At 33.9% G+C, this 22,393-nt stretch overlaps 2 protein-coding genes and 1 long non-coding RNA gene across 4 annotated transcripts; 1 reads left to right on the top strand and 2 right to left on the bottom strand.

The window, feature by feature from the left end:
* Positions 1–666: 666 nt before the first annotated feature.
* Positions 667–11,200, bottom strand: LOC109101494 (NLR family CARD domain-containing protein 3-like). 2 transcript variants are annotated; one of them, XM_042717649.1, is made up of 8 exons: positions 11,048–11,200; positions 10,007–10,170; positions 9,808–9,906; positions 7,277–9,079; positions 5,445–5,618; positions 5,092–5,265; positions 4,385–4,431; positions 667–4,298 (listed from the first exon to the last, which is right to left on the bottom strand). In XM_042717649.1, exons 2-8 carry the CDS (start codon positions 10,138–10,140, stop codon positions 3,742–3,744), a joined length of 2,988 nt encoding a protein of 995 aa, XP_042573583.1. In that variant the 5' UTR covers positions 10,141–10,170; positions 11,048–11,200; the 3' UTR covers positions 667–3,741. The 2 variants fall into 2 exon arrangements, with proteins under 2 accessions (XP_042573583.1, XP_042573582.1); XM_042717648.1 differs by having other exon boundaries at positions 9,808–9,924.
* LOC122136127 lies at positions 10,574–12,089 on the top strand. The gene is made up of 3 exons (XR_006153938.1): positions 10,574–10,706; positions 11,128–11,191; positions 11,959–12,089. It is a non-coding gene; the product is annotated as an uncharacterized LOC122136127 (long non-coding RNA).
* Positions 11,277–13,713, bottom strand: insl5b (insulin-like 5b). The gene is made up of 2 exons (XM_019114867.2): positions 13,482–13,713; positions 11,277–12,122 (listed from the first exon to the last, which is right to left on the bottom strand). The coding sequence occupies exons 1-2, from the start codon at positions 13,645–13,647 to the stop codon at positions 11,986–11,988; spliced, it is 303 nt and encodes a 100-aa protein (XP_018970412.1). The 5' UTR covers positions 13,648–13,713; the 3' UTR covers positions 11,277–11,985.
* Positions 13,714–22,393: the final 8,680 nt, after the last annotated feature.

Below are 22,393 nucleotides of genomic sequence, written 5' to 3' on the forward strand. Positions count from 1 at the left end.
CACCCCTCGGAGCTGTGTGAGACACTTTTTTTTATGGATTGGATGCTTTTTATTCAACTTCTTTTGGACTGAAGCAATGCAACACCCGCTGAGTGCCCTTAAAGAGCTTGAAAGATCAAAGACAATTTTTTTATATAACTCCGACTGGATTCGACTGAAAGAAGAAAGTCATATACACCTAGGATGACTTGAGGGTGAGTAATTTATGGGCTAATTTTCATTTTTGGGTGAACTAACCCTTTAAGTGTACTTTATTTAGGTGGTTTGGAGGCCTTACCTTAACCCTAAAAGTGGAAGGATGGAAATACAGCTGCTGTTTGTGGATGGTTTATTCCAGTTAAAACATGTGTCCATCTCTTATTTTATATGTATTAAAAAAAATCTATTTATTACTTTTTATCCCACAGATGTTGTGGTATTGTGTTTGTCAGCTAACTTGCATCTTGTTCATACATCGTTCATAAAATGGAATATGCAAACATTTCATGCATAGAGTAACCTCTCCCCAGATTTTAAGAGAATATAGAGACTGAAAATGCTAAATATATCAGAAGTGAAAATAATGTAATGTCTTAAAAAATAAAATCAAGAAATTCATGTTTAACATTCTTGGCTACTTGTTGAGGTTATTGTCACCAAACACAATATACACAGTTAAACAAATCCTTAAACAAATTGTTTTTTTATTTATTATTGCAGGGATAAAATTACCAGTATTAAATATTCTCAGAAATTGGGAGTACAGCAAACTATATAGGTTAGACAAAATATTTGTATGTTATTTTTGGTTTTCTTTTTTTAAAAAGAAAGACCACGGTTTTACCAAACAATCTGAACTCTGTTCAACATAATAACTGGTGGAATTTTGTCCCAGGAAAAAAAAAATGTTTATGATTAATACAAATTCACACAAATTCCACTATAACTATTACTTTATCTTATAAACACTAATTACAGGGTTTCTGCATTGACCAGCCACAAATTAAGGCCCTAAGAAGGTCTTAAATTAAAGCAGAAAGTCTTAAATTCATAAAGTCATGGCATGAAATATATATCTAAACATCCTTAAATCATGATATATTTACTTGAGATGCAAATAGAAGCATGTGAAGTCTTGTTTTCAGAGAAACTGAACAAAATTAAATGAGTTTATGTTTAAAACAGAGGGAAAAATATCTGTCAATGGGGTATGAAATGGGAATTGAAATCCCCTTTTGAATGAAGTTGTTAGATAATGTTAGATAGGCTATTTGTTCTTTTTCCATAAATTCACTTTGTTTTGAAAACATTTTATATCTCATTTATAAATGTTTAGATATTTGCACTGGAAAACAAGACAAAAATACAGAGGAAGAACATCAGTTTAATGCAGTGTAAGTATAAGGTGCAGTAGAAGTTTTTTTCATGTTCTAGTTAAGCTATTTATTTGTTTGTTTGTTTGTTTTGTGTGTAAAAAAATAATTAAAAAGTAATCAAAATCGGTTGAATTTTATATTTTAAAACTTTGAAGTGCTGCTAGTAACTCACTGTGTTCAACTTAAACATCTACATTTGGGGAACTTATTGACAAATTGTTTTCCCTTCAGTTTTTTCCTCACCTTTAATTGATCTTATAATCAATCTATCTATTCTTGCTAAATGTAGAAGTTTATTAGAAAACTCTTTACAACATTACAAATAAATTATGTTCCATTAGGCTATTTAAACGTACAGTAATTCATTGGCGGGAGATCCACTTATCTTTGGATCCCACTCAAAGAGAAAATGAAATCCTCTGTTGTCAAGGCAACGTTTGGCAACAAACTGGTAGCGCCACTGAGCATTTCCTATTTGTGGAACCAGTCACATCTAAGCGGTAAGTGTATTTTGCTGCCATGAAGTTGTGTACATACGTTTGAGTTTAAATTACTATCTATTTTATCAACAGAAACAAGTTTTTAATAGACTTCTAAATTATTAGTGCTTTACCAATGCAAATGTTTTAAAAAATTTTATGTCTTTCAGGTTTTTGTAGAATAGCATTTACAATTTAGTCAATATTCAACAATAAAATGTATGATTTAGCGAAAAAGAAAGCAGCACATCTCCTGAAGAAGCACGGAAGCTTGTCTTCTCTGAGCAGTCATGAAGTCAAAGCTAAAGAAACTTTTGCCAAAACTAAGGAGTGAGTTACATTCCTTAACATCTACCAACTCGCATAACAAAATAATAACGTTGAAAAGTGCCAACATAAAAGTATAGATGATGAAGGAATCAGATCATTTGTGTTTGTGTGTAGCTCTATCAGCACAGTGTCCTACATGGAGGAGCCTGGACATCATGATGATATTCCACAGCCAGAGGTGCAAATGGAGAACACCTATCAACTCAGTGAGTCTCTTCCCCTTCAATGCTATAGAAATGCTAACCTCACCAAATAAGCCATTAATTAAGATCCAGCAACATAATTTTACACAAAAGAAACTGACATCATATATGTGCAGTTCATTTTCAAGTCCTCATTGTAAATGTCTTAAGTTTTTTTTTTGCACAAATTAGTGTACACTTTCTGTATGTAATTAAGAAATATTCTAAATTTTCTTATTTTTTTTCTGTTCTTTAATCAAAATATTGCAAGCAAAAAAAAAAATCCCCTGGTAATATAACAATATTATATTGTTTTAATTGATCATTAATTTATATAATTTTCCTGCATCTTCAATTTCACTTTCCATTCTGGTAATTTTCCTTTAACTAACAATAGCCAACTAATGTAATTAACATCATACAGGTAGTTATTGATCATGTTTGGTGGGAAAACAATATCTTAAATGTCAGTATTAGAATTGTGAATTTTGTTATGAATTATCTGCTTGAAAATGACAGAATAATTTCAATAATATAAACTTTTTTAAAAAGATTGTAAAAAAAAAAAAAAAAAAACAGTGGTAATCGTGTAAATGTTGTAGTGGGGGCGTCTACCCTGTAGCTTGGTTATGAGGATGGGTGTCTCTCAGCAGTAAGGTCCATGCCAACCGGGACTTGAAAGCCTTAGCGATCTGAAACAAAGAAGACGACAACCAGAAGGTGCACGGTAATATGCTCATGCTTATAATGGGGAGGGAGGGAGGGTTGCAAGCCATTTGAGCATACTCACCGAGCAGTAGTGCCACGTATATATGTCCCGTGTCTAATAGGACAATGGTAGTGATTGGAGCGATTTGATAGCTGACTGCATCAGCTGGTCACAGCCTATGCCTCCTTGGTCTGACTGAACTAACGCTGCGCTCGATTTTTAATTCATGTTTTGTTTAACAGAAAATAACTCTGCTACAGAAGTCTATGAAAATATGGTATAGAATAATTTAAATGAAAATAAATGTAACATTTCAGCAAAATCATGCAATTGCTTTTAAGTAAAACATCAATATATTATTTTACTGAAAAAACTCTTACATTTGCACAGTCATCAGTTAACACTTTTTACAAGTACGAAAATATAAAAAATAATAAATAAAACAATTATAAATAGACCAATACTGTTATACTTCAAATACCAACGAAAGTAACAGCTACATCTTTTAGCTTCAGTCTTAACTGTTAATTTAACTGTGAATTAACATAATACCTTCTTTTGTGTTCCACCGAGGACGGAATGTCATTAAGTTTGGTTTGATGTGAGTGTGCATGAATAATGGCAGCATATTATTTTTTAAGACAGAAAAAGTGTGAATTTGAATAAAGCAAATTATTCTAAAAAATTCACCCAGTTGTGTGTCTGATGTGACTGTTGTTCCTGACACGGGACAGAGATGCTGAGGATCCCAAGTCAAGCAAAAATCCTGCATAGAGAGGCTCAGTGAAAGTGCAGTGAAATGTGTGTAAGTGTGTTAATGTGTCAGAGACGCTGTAGAATGACAGGATGCCACCAAGCCAGTCTACAAACAGGCCGACTCTAGTAGAGGGAGGTGAAGGGGCAGGTACGTCAATTCTCTTATTATTATGACAAGCAGTAAATCTGTTATCAGAGTTGAACAAAATCCAAGATTTTTCATTGAGTCCAAACCGACATTCTCTTCCTCCCTTCCTGCTGATTCCTTTATATGACACTGCTATAACAGCCTGTCCGCTCCATTCAGCTTCCCAGTAACATCGTCCAGACAGACTCTCTCTGCTCAGAACCTGCTCAAAGTTCTCAAATCTCTCCGGATGATCAGGATACAATTGCTTCTCTTTCACATATGTCACTTTTGTGTAGCCCTCAGACAGGATGAGCTGAGTGTGTGTTGTGTTTGGATCTAATGTGATATCACATGAATCTGCATACAAGAAGGTATACGGGAACATTACAATTTCAAATATTTAAAGCAAGTGTGACAAAAGGTTTGTCTGAGTGAGTACCTACATTTCCGTAGTCCAGGTGTGATTCTGATCTGTTCTCCATGTTCCAAACTATAAAGACATAAAACATAAATTACATTTAAATTTATACTAAACTAAACTCACCTGAACCAAAGTGAATTTAATTACTATCATGTATTTATTTTTGATATACTTATACTTTGTATAGGCCCCTTTATGCCTTTTTACTCTTTCCCAGCTTCTGTTCTGTTGTAGTATTTGTAATAAATTTGTACAATAATGCTTTGGGACAGATTTCCTAACAGCTTGGACCAGCACAATCCCTCTATTGGTGTTAAAAAACTCCTGTTAGGATTTCGAAGTGAAAAATTTCCTTTCAGACACAGAATTTACGAATGGAGAGCATTTAAATGAATTAAGCAACATAATTTACTAAGGTTTGTGCTAGTCAATGAGCTGTATTTGTGCTATTTAATGCCCCCCAAAATCTTTTTTTAATCCCATTTAGCACATTACATGTATGTGATAGTTTCTCATTTGTGCTGCTCTTGGTAGATTGCATTGGTCATAATGGGAATTTATCTTGCTGCATCTGTGTTCTTTATTTCACACATTGTCCGTAAATCACCCACAGAACTCTTTTCTGTAATTTTATGGGATTGCGATAATTTGCCCTTTTTAGTAAAACTGGCCCTTTGAGTCCTAAAAATGGAACAAAATTTTATGCAATTTTATAGCAATAACAGGTACTTGAGTTTCTCCAAATTGATGTCTCGATTCTGCAGTAGATCTAATAACAACTTCACTCCTGAATCTCCTGGGTGATTGTAGCTCAGATCCAGCTCTCTCAGGTGTGAGGGGTTTGAACTCAGAGCCAATGTCAGGTATGAGCAGCCTTCCTCTGTCACCATACAGCCAGACAATCTAGAGGAAGGAACCCCATCAAATCAGATTACTGTGAAACACCCAGAAAAACAATTGAGACATTATTCAAAATATATTTTGCGTTCCACAGAAGATTTTTTTTTTAAAAACTATATAAGGGTGAGTAAATGATGACAGAATATTCATTTTTTTGGATGAAATGTCCCTTAACTAGACACCTGAGTATTTCTAGTTGACAGGTATGATTTTTCAGTCCATCACAGAGCAGCTTCACTCCTGAATCCCGCAGGTCATTGTTACTCAAGTCCAGCTCTCTCAGGGGGCAGTCAGCTGACTGTAGAGCTAAAGCCACAGTTTCACAGCACTGATCAATGAGATCACAGCCAGAAAACCTAAAACAGAAGGAAACACAATCCTCTGAATGAATAACAAATGCACAACTGATGAGTTTGCTTTTTATTTAAATAAATTGTTTAATGTAATATGTCAACATGTTTAACATTACATATTTCTGCTGAAGTCTAGAATTATTCACAATATTTTTGAATGTTTGAATATAATCCAGACTGTTTTATTCAAATAACCAAACACAAAGGTAAAAGAGGACGTTCTAAGTAGAATGTTGTGCTGAATGTGCTAGTGGCAGCTGGACCTCCAACCCGATCTCATGGCAATTCGTACATATTTTATTAGGTGGCTAATTCGTATGAATGCGTATGATTTAGGGCTGGACCAGAATATTTGATTATTCAAATATTTGTTCGGTGGGTTGGCATTCGATTTTCAATTCTGAGATTCAAATATTCTAAAAAAAAAAAAAGAATAATTTTCAAACACCTGGCATCCCCCACAAAACAGTTCTCATTCGTCCATATTGCACAAAAATGCGGCACTGCACTCCCTTGGGTCCGCAGCAACACACCCACCATGCGTGAAGTCGATTGGATGAACGGTTCTCGACATAATAAAAATGCAAACAGATGAACACACAGAGATTCCTGCCTTTATTACTCCATGTCTACACTGGTGTAATAAAACACAACTGTCGCGTCTGTCTACACTGGATGCGACAAAACGAGCGTTGAAAATCATTTAAATTTGCGTCACTACGTCAGCAGCAGTTTACTGTCGGGAATATGTCAGCCGCGCGTGCCGCATACAGTGTAGACAGCATAATATGTTCTATTGTATTTTGTCATGCCGCTTGCGTCCGGTGTAGACATGATGTTAAAGAGAAGAATATGTTCAGCCACCTTCCTCAGAAGCTTTCGAATATTTGGTGTTGATTACTACCGAAGCTTCGAAGCTCAAAAAATGATATTCGGACCAGCCCTAGTACGATTTTGTGTTTTGTGACAAATCGTACATATTTTATGAGTTGGCAAATTCATATGATGTACCTATGACCACCCCTAAGCCCGCCCCTAAAACTACCCCTCACAAAAACCATACAAAATCGTACAAGTGAGGTCATACGAATTAGCCACCTCGTAAAATACGTATGAATTGGTTGTGAGATACTGATGGGACCTCTAACAGTATTAGTTATAGGAAAATGTACATCTGCATTTAGTACTTCTGCATGTCACCAGAGGACAGCCTCACCCTTGCTGACTTTTTCATTTTATAGCTCAAAGACATTTAACCCCACATCACTGTTTGCATAAATAACATTTACTTGTGGCCAGAGGAGGAACAGGTTGAGTATGCAAGGAATGTTTTATTTTCTCACACTGTTTCTGCTTGCTACAAATTATAGAAGCAGGTTGGTTGAACAATTAAATTTTTTTGTTCCTGGTTCAACTATATGGAAAAAAGGAGTACCATTTAAAAATAAAATGATCAATTCATTTAAAAAAAGTAAATAAATTAACTAATAAAATAACTAACTGATAAATAGAAATATTTGTCCAATGTAATTTTTTTTATGTATTTGTCCATTTTAAAAAATACTATTATTTACAGTACACTTTTAAACTAATAAACAGGTAACTGAATACTTCTATTTAAAAACAAATTTAATTGTGTAATATAACTATTTAACACTTACAGAACTTTTCTGCAGTTCCTCACAGCTGGTATAAGTCTCTTTCTACCCTCCTCTGATGTGTTGTATTTCTTAAGATCCAGCTCATCCATCACGTCGTCTGACATCTGAAGCATGTAGGCTATTGCTGAGCAGTGTCCAGGAGAGAGTTTCTTCTCTGAGTGTTTCGCTGAGGTCAGAAACTCCTGGATCTCTCTGTACAGATTCTGATCTTTGACTTCCAGCAGACAGTGGAACAGGCAGATGGATCTATCTGCTGATAGATCGGGATCCTTTTTGATTTTCTCTTTAATGTACCTTGTGATTTCCTTTATGCTCTCAGAGCTGCTCTCAGTGTGAGCCAAAAGACCATATAAAAGTCCTTGATTGGACTCCAGTGAGATGCCTAAAAGGAATCGAAGGAAAAGATCGAATTGCCCATTCTGACTTTCTAAAGCTTTGTCTACTACCCCTTTAAACAAGCGATGCAGTGCGGTAAAACAACTCAGCACCTCCATAGTCATATTCACAAAGTAGTAAAAAACATAAAATGCAGCAAGAAACTCTTGAAAACTCAGATGTATAAAGCAGTAGACTTTTCTCTCATTAACCACAGCTTCCTCCTTGAAGATCTCAGTGCAAATCCCAGAACGCACTAAGGCATCAGTGACATCCATGCTGCATTCTTTCAGATCCTCCTCATAGAACATGATATTGCCCTTCATCAGCTGCTTGTAAGCCAGTTCGGCAAGTTTCAAGATTACTTCTTTGTTGGACTGCAGGCTTTTTTGATCTGACCCATCATACTTTTGGTTCTTAACATTTGTCTGAATGATCAGGAAGTGTATGTACATTTCTGTCAGAGTTTGAGGGATTTCTGCACTGTCATCTTGTTTCAGGAGGTTTTGAAGCACAGTGGCTGAGATCCAGCAGAAGACAGGTATGTGACACATGATGTGGAGGCTTCTCGATCTTCTTATGTGTGAGATGATTCTACTGGGTTGATGCTCATCACTGATTCTCTTCCTGAAATATTGTTCCTTCTGAGAGTCATTGAATCCCTGAATTTCAGTCACACGGTTAATGTATTTTGAGGGGATCTGACTGGCTGCCGCTGGTCTGGAGGTGATCCAGATGAGAGCACTGGGAAGCAGCTCTCCTTTCATGAGGTTTGACATCAGCACACCCACCGATGAAAACTCATTCACATCAGAAACTGTGTCAGTGTCTAAAAAGAGTGAAATTCTGCTTTCATCCAAACCATCAAAGATGAACACCACTTTACTCTCAGCATAAGTCTTTGAGTCCAGATATTGAAGCTCAGGGTAGAAGGTCAGAAGAAGTTTGTGAAGACTATACCTCTGCTCTTTTACCAAGTTAATCTCTCGAAATGGAAGCACAAACATGAAATCTACATCCTGATTGGCTTTTCCCTCAGCCCAATCTAGAATGAACTTCTGCACAGTGACTGTTTTTCCGATTCCAGCAATGCCTTTAGTGAGAACAGTCTTTATTTTTGCTTGTTTAAGTGAAGGGTCAAATATGTCATTGGAGTAGATTGGAGTGTCTTGTGAGTTTTGTGTTCTGGGTGTTTTCTCCATGTGTAAAACCTCATGTTCTTCATTCACCCCTTCATATTCTCCCTCTATGATGTACAGCTGTGTATAAATCATGTTCAGTAGGGTTCGATTCTCTTGTATTTTGACTACTTCAAATAAGTGCTCATACTTTTTCTTCATGCCAGTTTTGTGAATCTCTTTAACTTTTTGTAGAACATCATCCACTGGTTGTTGACAATCCTGTTGCAAGTCTTCATTCACCTCAACTCTGTGTGAATGTAGAAAAAATTAAAGTGTCTGATATGACCTGTCTGATTACAGTATGAATGCTGATGCATAGCTCATAGGGACTAAATCTTTCAGAATTGGCTCACAAACATCACATTTGCACTGAATCTACTCTTTTCTATACAATAAAAAAATGGGGACATGTGCTATGGACTACATGCACAGATACTTAATACAGCTTGTGTCTCTGAAAATGTCTGGATTATAACTGGAAACTATTGAGGTATAATATTTGAAAACAGACGTGCATCACAAAGCTCAGTGCAAGTAGTCCATTAAGCTCAAAAAATGCACCATAAAAGATGTGAAGCATTTTTCAGCACACCGTAATTGATTATAAACAAACGAGAGCTGCAGCTGATTATAAGATTTTCAGGATTTTCATCACTGAGCAAAAAGCTATCAAAAGAATTGCAATACAGCTCATACAGACTATTATCATGGTATTTTTACACCTTTTTTTAATCATATTTGTGCTCATCAGTGGCCAACCCATTTACTGTAATTGTATGGAAAAGAGGAGCAGAAACATTCTACAACATTTCCTTTTGAGTTATATGGAAGGAAGAAGGAGGAAGTCCTTCTGGATTGACACCATAAGGGTGAGTAAACAATGACAGATTCTTTTTTTGTTGTTGTTGAACTGCTTTTAAATGACTTACTTGTCATATATTTTGTGTCCTTTTGTATTACATAATTCTCATTTACCTGAAATCAGAGGTCACTGTTTTATTACTGCATAGCTGAACGCTACTCCTCAAGGACACACAGCTGGACTCTGGGGATGCAGTTGTGTGTACCTCATGTCTGATTAAATGAAAATTACTGCAATGAATGTTAAATGTTAAAGACGGTGAAATTGATGTATTTCTTTTCTAAATTATTCAATTTCAGTGTTTTGTCTTACCTGGGGTCAGAGCTCATTGCAGGTGGGTAATCCATGGATTTATTACTCACTGACATACAAATGGAGCTTGGAGATGTTTTCGGGATCTGATGATGGATAGCACCATCCTCATCTCTACCCTCATACACACTCATTTTGAGGCAATATCTCACTTCTCAAAAAAACTAAGACATGTAGTAAGGGAAAAAAAAAGATGGTTTAATTGCATTGAAACCATTTATTAGACAGTTTCCCTAACAAAATTTGTTTTCAGAACATTTTTTTAAGAAAAAACTGGCTAAATATTGCTATTGAATGTCTCAAAATCCCTCCAAAATTATTAACAAATGATTACATTTAAGTCAATTTGATTACGTTATTCCCACACTTTAGATTTTACCTATATATTAGACACTTTTTACTAAATTGTTGAAGTTAATGGTTTATACTTGCAATAAATATATATATACACACACTTTTATTTCACTTAGTGAATTATTATAACAATTATTACATTCAGACGATTAAATAAAAAAATAAATAAAGTAGATTTGATTACGTCATTCGCAATGCTTCGTGGGAGTAGTAGTTCGCTGTAGTTCCTCATCGGGAATTTGCCATTATGGTTTTTTTTATGTGTTTTTGTTTCTAATTAAATTGAAATATCTGAACTGTGACTTCTACAGAAGCGTATATCATTACAACAACTTCGGAGATAATGGTAGGTCTGTTTTAAAAGATATTGGTTAATTGTTAAAAATCTTTCTTTATGAACAAGGTGGATCGGATTGTAACTTTTAACGCTCTATGTTACATGTAGAGACCAAAAGTTGCACAAAACTTTAATGTAGCCACCATGCACTATTAATGTTATAATCGTTTTAATCCTGCAACTTTTTGAATCTGCTGACATTGATCTCTGCTCAAAGATCACGCCTATGTTGAATTGAATTAATTTTGTACAATTTACCTATACATTTGACACTTTAGTTTCATAAGTTGTTTAACATAACATGCCGTAGGCTGTATGTTTTCTGAAGAACTGCCGCTCGTTGATCTTACCTTATCATCCTCATAGCTGCCATGTTTGTATTTCTATATGCTTCAGTCTGTTTTTCCTCCTCCTTCTTCTTCTTCTTCAGTCGTGTTTGTCAAGCGGAAGAACTGCTCACACCGCCAGGAGGAGACGCGACTGCACTTTAAAAGGTTAAACCACTGACTGACAGTAATAGGCCTAGTGTTTCTTTAAGGACTGGGTAATATGAGGTTATTGTGAATCTCAGGATCAATTTTCAGGAATTTAAAAATGTATTTATTGCTATTTCCCAACAAATAAGGACTCAAATAAACAAAATGTTCAAAATGCTTTTATTCTCAATTTTACATTTGGTATCTCCTGATATTGGATATATTCCATAAAATACAATATTGGGTAGACTATAAATAATAATAAAAAAAAAATACAGATTTTCTAATCTAGAATTTGTACCTGCTTCTAGATTTAAACCTTTTTAACAACATTTTTAAAAACATTAGTTCAGGTTCGTAACCATTTAACTTCATAAACATTTAACCACTTAACTATGTTTTGGGACACATATAGACCAAGTATACATATAGTATATGCATATAATGAAACAATTCCCAATGTATATTTCAGACAGCAAAAAGTAGGCTATGGGTTCTGAACAACAGAGGGTGTTTTTTTTTTTTTTTTTTTTTATTTTAAGGTGAACTGTTTCCTTAATAGTGCCTCTAAAAAGACAACATTCCTTTCTATTGAGTATTAGTCCTCTTTAAATGTTACCTCATTTTAAATAAATACTTTTTTTTTTTTTTTGCATTTGAAGAATTTCTTGGAAAACAACATCTGAACATTTTTCAAATGTTCATTTTAAAACCATTTTAACTTTGAGAGTTTCTATGTAATTCAAGCCCTCTGAAAAACAATATTTTAAATGCATTTTGCACAGAGAAGATGACGATGTTGGGAGTGTTTCTCAGCACATGAGAACAAGATCACTTTTTCTGCAACCCACTTTACAGCACGTGGAGGGCAGCGCTTCATAGGCCTCTCTTCTTACTCGATCCATTCCTGCAGAGGTCAGTGACTCCACATCAGTCCCAACTTCATAACCTGTGTAAAAAAGACAGGTACTGTACATGATTTCTGTTTCCTCCAAAGTTCATGCTGTACAAGGGATGATTTGGGGATGTCAGAATGTAACATTCAAGTCTCTACAGCAGGTGGCGCACAAGAGCTGACATTGAATCAGCACAGTTCTGCGACTTCTACTATTTCTGCAATGACTTTGTATGACAGAAATAGCAAGAGTAGAATTCATTTAGTATTCTGTTCCAAATTCAGCCAAGATTTAATTGTAAGTTTTCTTTTGATTGCATTTTTGCATAATTTTAGTGGGTCTTGTGAGTTCCTATCTACAAAGCTAAAAACTACATTTAGTTATGCAAAGTAACTGTAATGTAATTAAATGTAATTAGATTCCAAAAGATTTGGAATCAGTTTTTTACTGAGTTTTGATTCAAGTTTGTTCTCAATTATTTTTAATGTATTCATAATAGTGCTGTCAAACGATTAATCAGAATCTTATCCAAAATAAGTTTTCATTTACATAATATATTTATGTGTACTGTGTATATTTATTATGTATATCTAAATATTAATTTTTCTTAAATATATACATGCATGTGTTTGTATTTATATATACATAATAAATATACACAGTGTACACACATGTATTATGTAAACGAAAACTTATTTTGGATACGATTAATCGTGATTAAACGCTTGACAGCACTAATTCATAAAAATATTTTTACTCTCTATATTTTGATTTGATTATAATATTATATTTATCATTTTATAATATTTTCTTTAAAAACATGTCATCTTTATTACATTTTATTACATTTCCATTTCTTAATTTTTGCATTGTTGTATTACAATAGGTACTTAAACTATTATATTATATTATATTATATTATATTATATTATATTATATTATATTATATTATATTATATTATATTATATTATATTATATTTTATATTATTATGTCACTTACATAATTTCATATTATGTTCTATTATATTATCCAGCTATTGTCCAAAACACATGTCCTGTGTAGGGTTACGTGAATGTTGACGCCTTTCCCTGTAGACAGAGAATATTATATTATATTATATTATATTATATTATATTATATTATATTATATTATATTATATTATATGCAGTATATATACTGTTATATATTATATTATATTATATTATATTATATTATATTATATTATATTATATATCTGTAAAAGGCAGGCCACTAAATCTTTATAACATATTATAAATTTGGGACACTGTCTAAAATTTCAGTAGTTGGTGTTGTTACAGTAATAACGACCAAAAATCTAACAATAAGAGCTTGTTTTCTGCTCACACTTACATTTGGATGAAGACTGATCAAGTCAAATATATACTGACCATTAAGGGGATCCTCGGTTTGGCCCCGCCTCCATCTGGAGCCCCCACATGTGTAGACGACTGCCCGAAAAAACTCACGGCCACAGAGTCTGAGAGCTTTCTGGGCCTGGGCCGTGTCTTCCCTCGCGGCCAACACCAACAGCACCGCCAGCAGCACCACCTTCATGTCTGGAAACAGAGAGCAGTGCCTTCTGTCGAGATTACGGAAGTCTTTTGTTTCTGACCTCGGAACGTCTTCATTTATAAACCATTCAAAGTGTGATTTATGTGTTATTGACGCACTTTTTTTCCGTGACCTTTTAAATGAGGCAAAATGACCCACAAAGCAGAGACTTCCATTTGTCAAAATGGGTTTGTTGGTTTTAAATAAATAGATGATGTACAAATGGTGTATCAAAATACAGCTAATTTAACAAAGTGGCGTGAGGTCTTTGTTTTATTTGCTACAGCAAAGTGCTCTTTAATGATGTTTTAGAGATACATGCCCATAAACCTGAATACTGCAAATTTAAGCATGTGTCACACCAGCATTATGGAGTGACACCAGGATAATGACAGCACTTACTTCCTCCTAAACCTGGTTAATTTGACCTAAAATGCTGAGCACCATAATGAGGCGATTTATATCTGGCTGGCAAACACTCTGTTGCCAAGTGTTTCCACACAACATTGCGGTTTACAGGATAACCCTACCATCCTGCAGTATTTGGCGCAGACGTTCACGAATTAGATTTAATTGCAGTCATTCCTAAAGGAAACTTCTATGAGTCATCAGAAGATACAGCCTACACCTTATCCTTTCATTTTGCATCATTGGTTTTATGTAGCGTGTCAATTAATTGTATGCGGTTGTTCATAAAGCAGCAGCAACCGAGTGACACTGTGGCTTGCTTTTGAACGAGCGGATGTGAGAGTTGAACTCATTTAGAAGTCAGCCACTGGAATAAGGACAGTTTTTGCTCGTTGTAAAGCTCTTTTAACTGAACAAGTGTGATTTTCCCCTGTGTCGTTTCTAAAGCTCGTATTTGTTGTTATTGTTGACCCAGGCAGGGCACAGAAACAAAAGAGATGATAAAAACCTTATCTACAATGTTTATAGACAAGAAGTTGTAAAATATGTTCCACTACATGATCACTCTGGCCTTCAACACCAGCACTTAGCTTAGCAGTTCTTAAAATCTTAAAAAGCTAGTTTACTGGCAACCTGAGAGAACATTTATATTTTGTTTGTCTGTTTGAGTTAGGAAAAATCTGTGATAAACACTATAATACTGACATCACTAAACTAAAGTCTGAGTTTCTAGTAACCACAGTACCCTGGGTCTTGTGAGGGCCTAAATCTAGTTTATGTTTTAATTTTTAATTTTTATTATTAAGTTGGAAAAATCTGCATAGTGCATTTAAAAAAAACACAGAACAGAGGTACATAAATTGACAGAAAGGCAAAAAAGGAGATGAAAAAGTTAATTTTGTAAGTTAAATTCCAAAAATGTGTCAAAATGGGTTCCAGTAAATAAAATAAAATAAAATAAAAATAAACCTGTAGGAGTTTCTTTCTACTGCTGAACACAAAAGACAATATTTTGAAGAACAACCAAACACTGTGGTAGACAACACCAGCAACTGTTTGGTTACCAACATTCTTTTTCAAAAAAAAAGAAAAAAAATATATATATATATATATATATATATATATATATATATATATATATATATATATATATATATATATATATATATATATATATATATACAGTACAGACCAAAAGTTTGGAAATATTACTATTTTTAATGTTTTTGAAAGAAGTTTCTTCTGCTCATCAAGCATGCATTTATTTGATCAAAAATACAGAAAAAAAAATGTAATATTGTGATATAGTTTTTAAATGAGGCAAAATGACCCAGAAAGCAGAGACTTCCATTTGTCAAAATGGGTTTGTTGGTTTTAAATAAATAGATGATGTACAAATGGTGTATCAAAATACAGCTAATTTAACAAAGTGGCGTGAGGTCTTTGTTTTATTTGCTACAGCAAAGTGCTCTTTAATGATGTTTTAGAGATACATGCCCATAAACCTGAATACTGCAAATTTAAGCATGTGTCATTACAATTTAAAATAATTGTTTTTAAATTTATTATACTTTAAATTATCATTTATTTCTGTGATGCAAAGCTGAATTTTTAGGATCATTATCACATGATCCTTTAGAAATCATTCTAATATGATGATTCATTATCAAAGTTGGAAACAGTTCTGCTGCTTAATATTTTTTCAGAACATGTGATACTTTTTTAGGATACTTTGATGAATAAAAAGTAAAAAAAAAAAAAAAAAAAAAAAAAGAAGCTATGTTTTTAAAATATAAATATTTTGTAATAACAATATACACTACTGGTCAGTAATTTGGGGTCAGTAATTTTTTTTCTTTCTTTTTTTTTTAAATAAAATCAATACTTTTATTCAGCAAGGATGTGTTAAATTGATAAAAAGTGATAGTAAAGAAAATATATTATTAGAATATATATTATTAGAATGTTTTTTTATTTTATTTTGAATAAATGCAGTTCTTTTGAACCTTTTATTCATCAAATATATTAGACAGCAGAACTGTTTCCAACACTCATAATAAAACTCATAAAAAAGTATATTCAAATAGAAAACTATTATTTTAAGTTGTAATAATATTTCACAATATTACTGTTTTTTCTGTATTTTTGATCAAATAAATGCAGGCTTAAAGAGCAGAAGAAACTTCTTTCAAAAACATTAAAAATAGTAATGTTTCCAAACTTTTGGTCTGTACTGTATATATATATATATATATATATATATATATATATATATATATATATATATATATATATATATATATATATATATATATATATATATATGTCCAAATTAAACGAGTTCCCTTCTTGAACCCTTAATGCATGATGCCTTTTAACCTTGGCAATGTAAAGACACTTCAAACAGAAGACTGTCGTTTAAATGAGGTCGATGTAGGAATGAGGGTGGAAACACCGAGAGGCTCACGCGATCCAATAGTTGAAATTCCATCTCAAAGTTCAGTGGAAAACATCGTGGGGCCTAGTGCTTCAGGTCCAACCTGTAAGTATGTTGTCCTTTCAAACATAAATGAGGTTATCGTTACTAGAGGTACAACTGCTCGAGAATGTTTATTTAATAATCCAGTTAAAGGGGTAAAGACGAGTCAGGCTGAGTAATTTCAGATGTGTTTGTTTGTCCACCAGGGGGCGCAATGAAAACAGGTTCCCGCTGTAGGTCGAGCTCTTGTTTTTGAAGAGTTGTGTCACTCTGTGCTGCACTGCATTCCTAGAAAGCCATACACTCCTCACTCAGCTGACAGTCTTGGCAGATACCTTCACGCATAAGGTGGGGTTTACTGTAACGTTCACCTTCTGAAAATACCCTGCATTCAACCTGCTGTGACATGCCTCACCCGTTTCAACATACTACTGCAGATTGTAATGCCCTAGGTGAGGGATCCAGTTTTGCATGTTCTTCTTTTCTAGTCACTATGTCGCCTTAATTGCTTTGTACAAAACATTATACGCTAACAGATGCCTATACAAGAACACTGATATTTACCACCAAAATGGAGCATTTGTGTTTATCATCAAATCAGCCCTCCTGATCAATATTGGACTTCATATAATATTAAGTACACTGTGCACTTTGAATAACATCAAAAAGATGATCAGTTTGAGCTTATACTGGTGTGTCTCTGCAAGCGGAAGTAGTGATATATGGTGTAACAGGTTTATGACCAAACGCTGGCCAGTGATAAGCTGTTTGCTCTAAGTATGGATGTGTCAGAGCTAAAGATAGCTGAAGTGAGCACTTGCAGAAGCAACAAGTGCTGAGCGTATCACTTCTGAGCCTATACGATGACTGCTGAAGGGCTGTAGATGTCTTGCATTGATAACACTTTATAAAAACTTTCAAAAAGCACTTAATATTATGCATAGGATCATATACTTAACTGTTAGAAATATGCAACAGTGATTCAGTTATTTTTTATGTATGTTCATGCATGCATGTCATTATATACTATTCATACATGCATGTCATTATATAATATTTGTCAGTTACTTAATAATTAAATTATCAGGTAACACTTTACAGTAAGGTTCCATGATGTTAGGTAAAGAATTAACTAAAATTATCTAACAATTAGCAATTTGTGATTTGATAAATTGTTGTTAATGTCACTTAATAAAAATACAGCTGTTTGTTGTTAATTCATGTTAGGACCATGTTAACAGATACAACTTTTAATTTTATTAATGTATTAGTAAAAGATAAAATTAACATTAAAAGAATAGTTAAATAAAAATTTGCTGAAATGTTTAACTTCAGACAAGTCTTCTATCCATAAAATTGCTTTCTCCAGTAAAAAGGTGTCTTGTCTGAATCAGGAGAGAAATATGCACAGATCAAGCACCGTCATTGTCATCGGAGAAAGTATTACTATAGATTATGGACTCTGGCCAGAAGCAATGGTATGAAGTTAAAATACATTAATTGATGGACTGGAGTGGTGTGGATTGCTTGTGGATTATTGTGATGTTTTTATCAGCTGTTTGGACTCTTATTCTGACGGCACCCATTCACTGCAGAGCAAGTGAATGATGCAATGCTACATTTCTCCAAATCTGTTCAGATGAAGAAACAACCTGACCTAAAATTTGGATGGCCTGAGGGTAAGTAAATTTCAAGCTATTTTTTATTTTTAGATAATTCCTTTAACTAAAATTAATAAATGCTTTTTAAAGGGTTTTTCATTTGTTAGTTCATGTTAATGAATGTAAAGTGTTACCAATTCTCAACTAAATTACACGATAATAGTGATGTTTCATGTGTTTATAACGCATGTATACAGGGAAAGAGCTGTCTGAACAAACAGTTTCATATTGAAAATTGCTGCAGATTTGTTTATGGGCTCCCAGAATGAATGAATTATGAAGCATTATGAATCATTATGCCATTACTGTTATAGGATCATTGTTTTGATGGTTTCTGACTTTATTAATACTGTTGTTGTTGTCAGTGTTCGTTTTTGTTATGAAATGACTTATCTATCGGCATTTCCTTTAAAAATTATACAACAGAAAAAAGACACCTATGGCACAGCTGCATAGACTTTATCAGTTTTTTTAATCTTTTAAAGAAATTAATATTTTTATTCAGCAAGGTTGTATTACACTGATCAAGTGTCATTATCAACATTTATAATGTTACAAAAGATGTCTATTCCCAATAATTCCTATTGCAAATGCAGACTTCTTCGAAAAACATTAAAAAATTAAACCAACCATAAAGTTTTGAAAGGTAGCTAATTTTACTATTTCAGACTAATACAAAAGATTCAGAGAACATGTTTATTTTTTTATCATTTGGAAATTGTTTCATGTGAACATTGTAAATACACCATTCTTATCTAATATATTTTTGTTGTTTGTCTCATTCTTTTGACACCCACAGCCTCACACAGTACGATCTAACCCTATTTTAACAAAGGCAACTTTAACCGATTTGGCTGACTGTTACAAGTTGTTGTAAATCTTTGCTAAGCTGCATTGGATCTGCATCATTAAAATGTTTAGGCGGAGAAATGTCACACCAGCGTGAGGTGAGGTGGGGCAGTGCTGGATGAAGGAGAAAGTGAAGTAATCAGATCAGGAGCTGAAATAAGAGAATCATAGAAGGGGGTGAGGGATAAAGATAGAAATCAGTTTAATCTATTTTGACGTATGATTTGGCGTATGATTAATATCTGTAGCAAAAACGGGGCAGGATGATTTATATGCCAAAGTTTAATACTTAGGGATTTTGGGAAAAACCCAATAAGAATGAGCAATAGTGGCCTTTTAGAAAAAAATAAAAAAAACACTAATAATAAGGGGGAAACACCTTACTTTCTGAATAAAAACTATTTTTTTAATCACCTTCCTGTGAAAAACATGACCCTTTTTTTTTTTTTTTTTTTTTGGAAAACTCATAAAAGGGACAGTTCCTCAAAAATGTCACTGTTAGACTTTTGATTATCATCGAAAACAAAGTGAATATGTTTTTAATGAAACCTGAAAGATTTATGACGCTCCACTGAAAATCAATTACACTGAAATTTTGACTCTTCAAAAAGTTCATAAAGACATGTTCATCATGCATCCACTGTTTCCAATAAAAAAAACTTTATTTTTAAGAGTGTAAAAGCTTAAATTTGTTCATCGAATTGATTCAATTCTAATTTAATTAATTCATTAAATTATATAAAGTTATCATGTCTCCTTAGTAGATTTGTATTTAAGGAATAGTTCACCCAAAAAAAAAAAAAAAAAAAAAAAATACTGTCATTAATTTCTCACCCTCATGTCATTCCAAACCCATAAGATCTTCGTTCATCTTCATAACACAATTATTTTTGATGAAATCCAAGAGCTCTCTGACCCTCCACAGAGAGCAAGGGAACTACTACATTTAAGGCCCAGAAAGGACGTTGTTAAAATGTGACATCAGTAATAATTAATTCATTACATTTATATAGCGCTACTCTGCTTTTTTCTAAGCACTCAAAGCGCTCTACAATTGTGAAGGGGGTTTCTCCTCATCCTCATAAAAATGTCTTCATTCGTGGGTTAAAGATGAATGAAAATGTTAAAGGTTTGGATCGACATGATGACAGAATTTTCTTTTTTGGAAGAATTATCCCTGTTTGTAAATGTCTGTAAATGTCACTAAATCGAACAGTACTGTTCAACTATCAAAGCAATAACAATGCGATTCAGTACAGATTCATTAAAAAGTCAGCCGTAGTTAGGTGCAGTGCTCGACCCCTCATGCATGGATTCAGTACTGTTGAACTGAGGCTAAGGTCAACATACTCCATGGAAGATCAGTGAACTTCTGGATCTGTTTGGTTAAGTAGTTTTCCACAGCAAAGCGAGCCTTATGTTTCCAGTACGAGGTCATGTGTGCTGAATCGATCCTGACCTGAGAAAACCGACACACGTTTTGAAAGTACACACAGGTGCAAAATGCAGTGCAGGTGTGTGAACTGGATCCAGCTCCAAGACCCTGTGAAAGCGTGTGTCCTGCGTGTTGATGTGTTGAAATATCTTTTACTTTTGAAACAGGAACATATTGAAAGGCTCATCGTAAGTAGCCAATAGGCTTTAGCTATGGATTTGCTACTTGCTTGTTGGTTGCAGATTGCATTGAGGTGAATAAATTATCGTTTTGGAAAGTATTTGATTGTTCATTATTCATCTCAGAAGAGACAAAATGAATGTATACCTGTAAATTAAGTTGTAAATATTTAGCATATACATAACATCAAAGTACTGTTATAAAATGACCTTTATAACAGCCATGACTTTAATTTTGTGGTAACTTTAATGGATGTTTTGTGTACAGAAATGATCCCATGCTACAATAAATGACATGCAGTATTTTCTAGAGCAGTGAAAAGTTATATCACCGGGTGAAAGTTTTTATTAAAGGCAAAGTCCATCTAAAAACAAAAGTCCTGTCATTATTTACTCACCCTCATGTTGTTCATACCCTGTATGACTTACTTTCTTCTATCAACAGGAAGCAAAACTGTTTGGTTATTGACATTTTTCAAAATATCTTCTTTTGTGCAACACAGTATAGTCATATAGGTTTCCTTTTTTATATATATATATATATATATATATATATATATATAATATATATATATATATATATATATATATATATTGTAACTAATGTCTAGGAGTGCACTAGTATATATGCTAAGCTAATAGACATCGACTACAAGCCACAAAGCTCAAATTTTGAAATGTTTTGACACAACCGACAGCCAGAACAAAAGGAACATGTAAAGGAACACTTTCACACATATTTCAACTCAAATTGTGTTTTATCCGAAGCTAAAGAGAGACAATTAAGGGTCTGTGTGTGTTTGTCAATGAGCGAGGTCTTCACTCTGAAGTGTGCGATGAGGTTTTACACCACTGTAGGTGCAGCCCTGCAGATCACTACAAACCTGAAGGACTGAGATAACCACACTACATGACAGTCACTGAGTCATCTATGGCCTGTATATGAATGCTTTTCTTGGAACAGCCTCTCAATTTTCTGAACTGTGTCTTTGATATGTGATAGTGATGAGTAAAAATGATACAGCATTGTTGCCATTGACAAGTATATTGATGTGTGTGTTCGTGAAATGTATTCAATCTATGTTGATAAAAAAAATAACTTCATTTAGCATTCCAACTAGAGTTATAAATCAGAACGGTCTATTTGAAGAAATGAGTGCAGAACAGACTTGACTCTAATTCTGAGATGGGCCAAAACATTTTTTTAGGGTGACCAACATACAAAAAGTATATTATCCTGGGTGGGGTGAGCTGGGCCTGCCAGTAAATATGTAATAAATCGATTGTTCATGTTTCTGAAGAAAAGGCGGACATTCACTTTCAACAAAGCCAAAAACACTGCAATCCGAATAAAAGTAACGCGAAATTCTCTAGAAAAAGTCATCGTCCATCTGAGAATGATAGGTCTGTGACAGCAGCGTTTATTTCCGATAGGGCACGTTCCTCTTCTGAAGAAAGAGGAAGCGTGTATTTGGATGTGTGAGAGGTGGGGGCAGTTTCACAATGAGGTTTAAAATACATGACATGTTGCCAACCTTTCACAATGAAAGAACTTCAAAAACGATTTCCCATACAGAAGCAATACAGAACTTCACTTAACTGTCAGGAAGATGTGCAATATCAAAGCGTTACACTGTAATGATTGTCTCGGCATTGCAGACATTTCTAGGCCAATCGTTCAGCGCTTCATTATGCCTGTTATTACTAACATGCTACTTGTATATGTGTGTGCGCGTGT

The sequence above is a fragment of the Cyprinus carpio genome, chromosome B2 (assembly GCF_018340385.1).
Source record: "Cyprinus carpio isolate SPL01 chromosome B2, ASM1834038v1, whole genome shotgun sequence".
Lineage (NCBI taxonomy): Eukaryota > Metazoa > Chordata > Actinopteri > Cypriniformes > Cyprinidae > Cyprinus > Cyprinus carpio.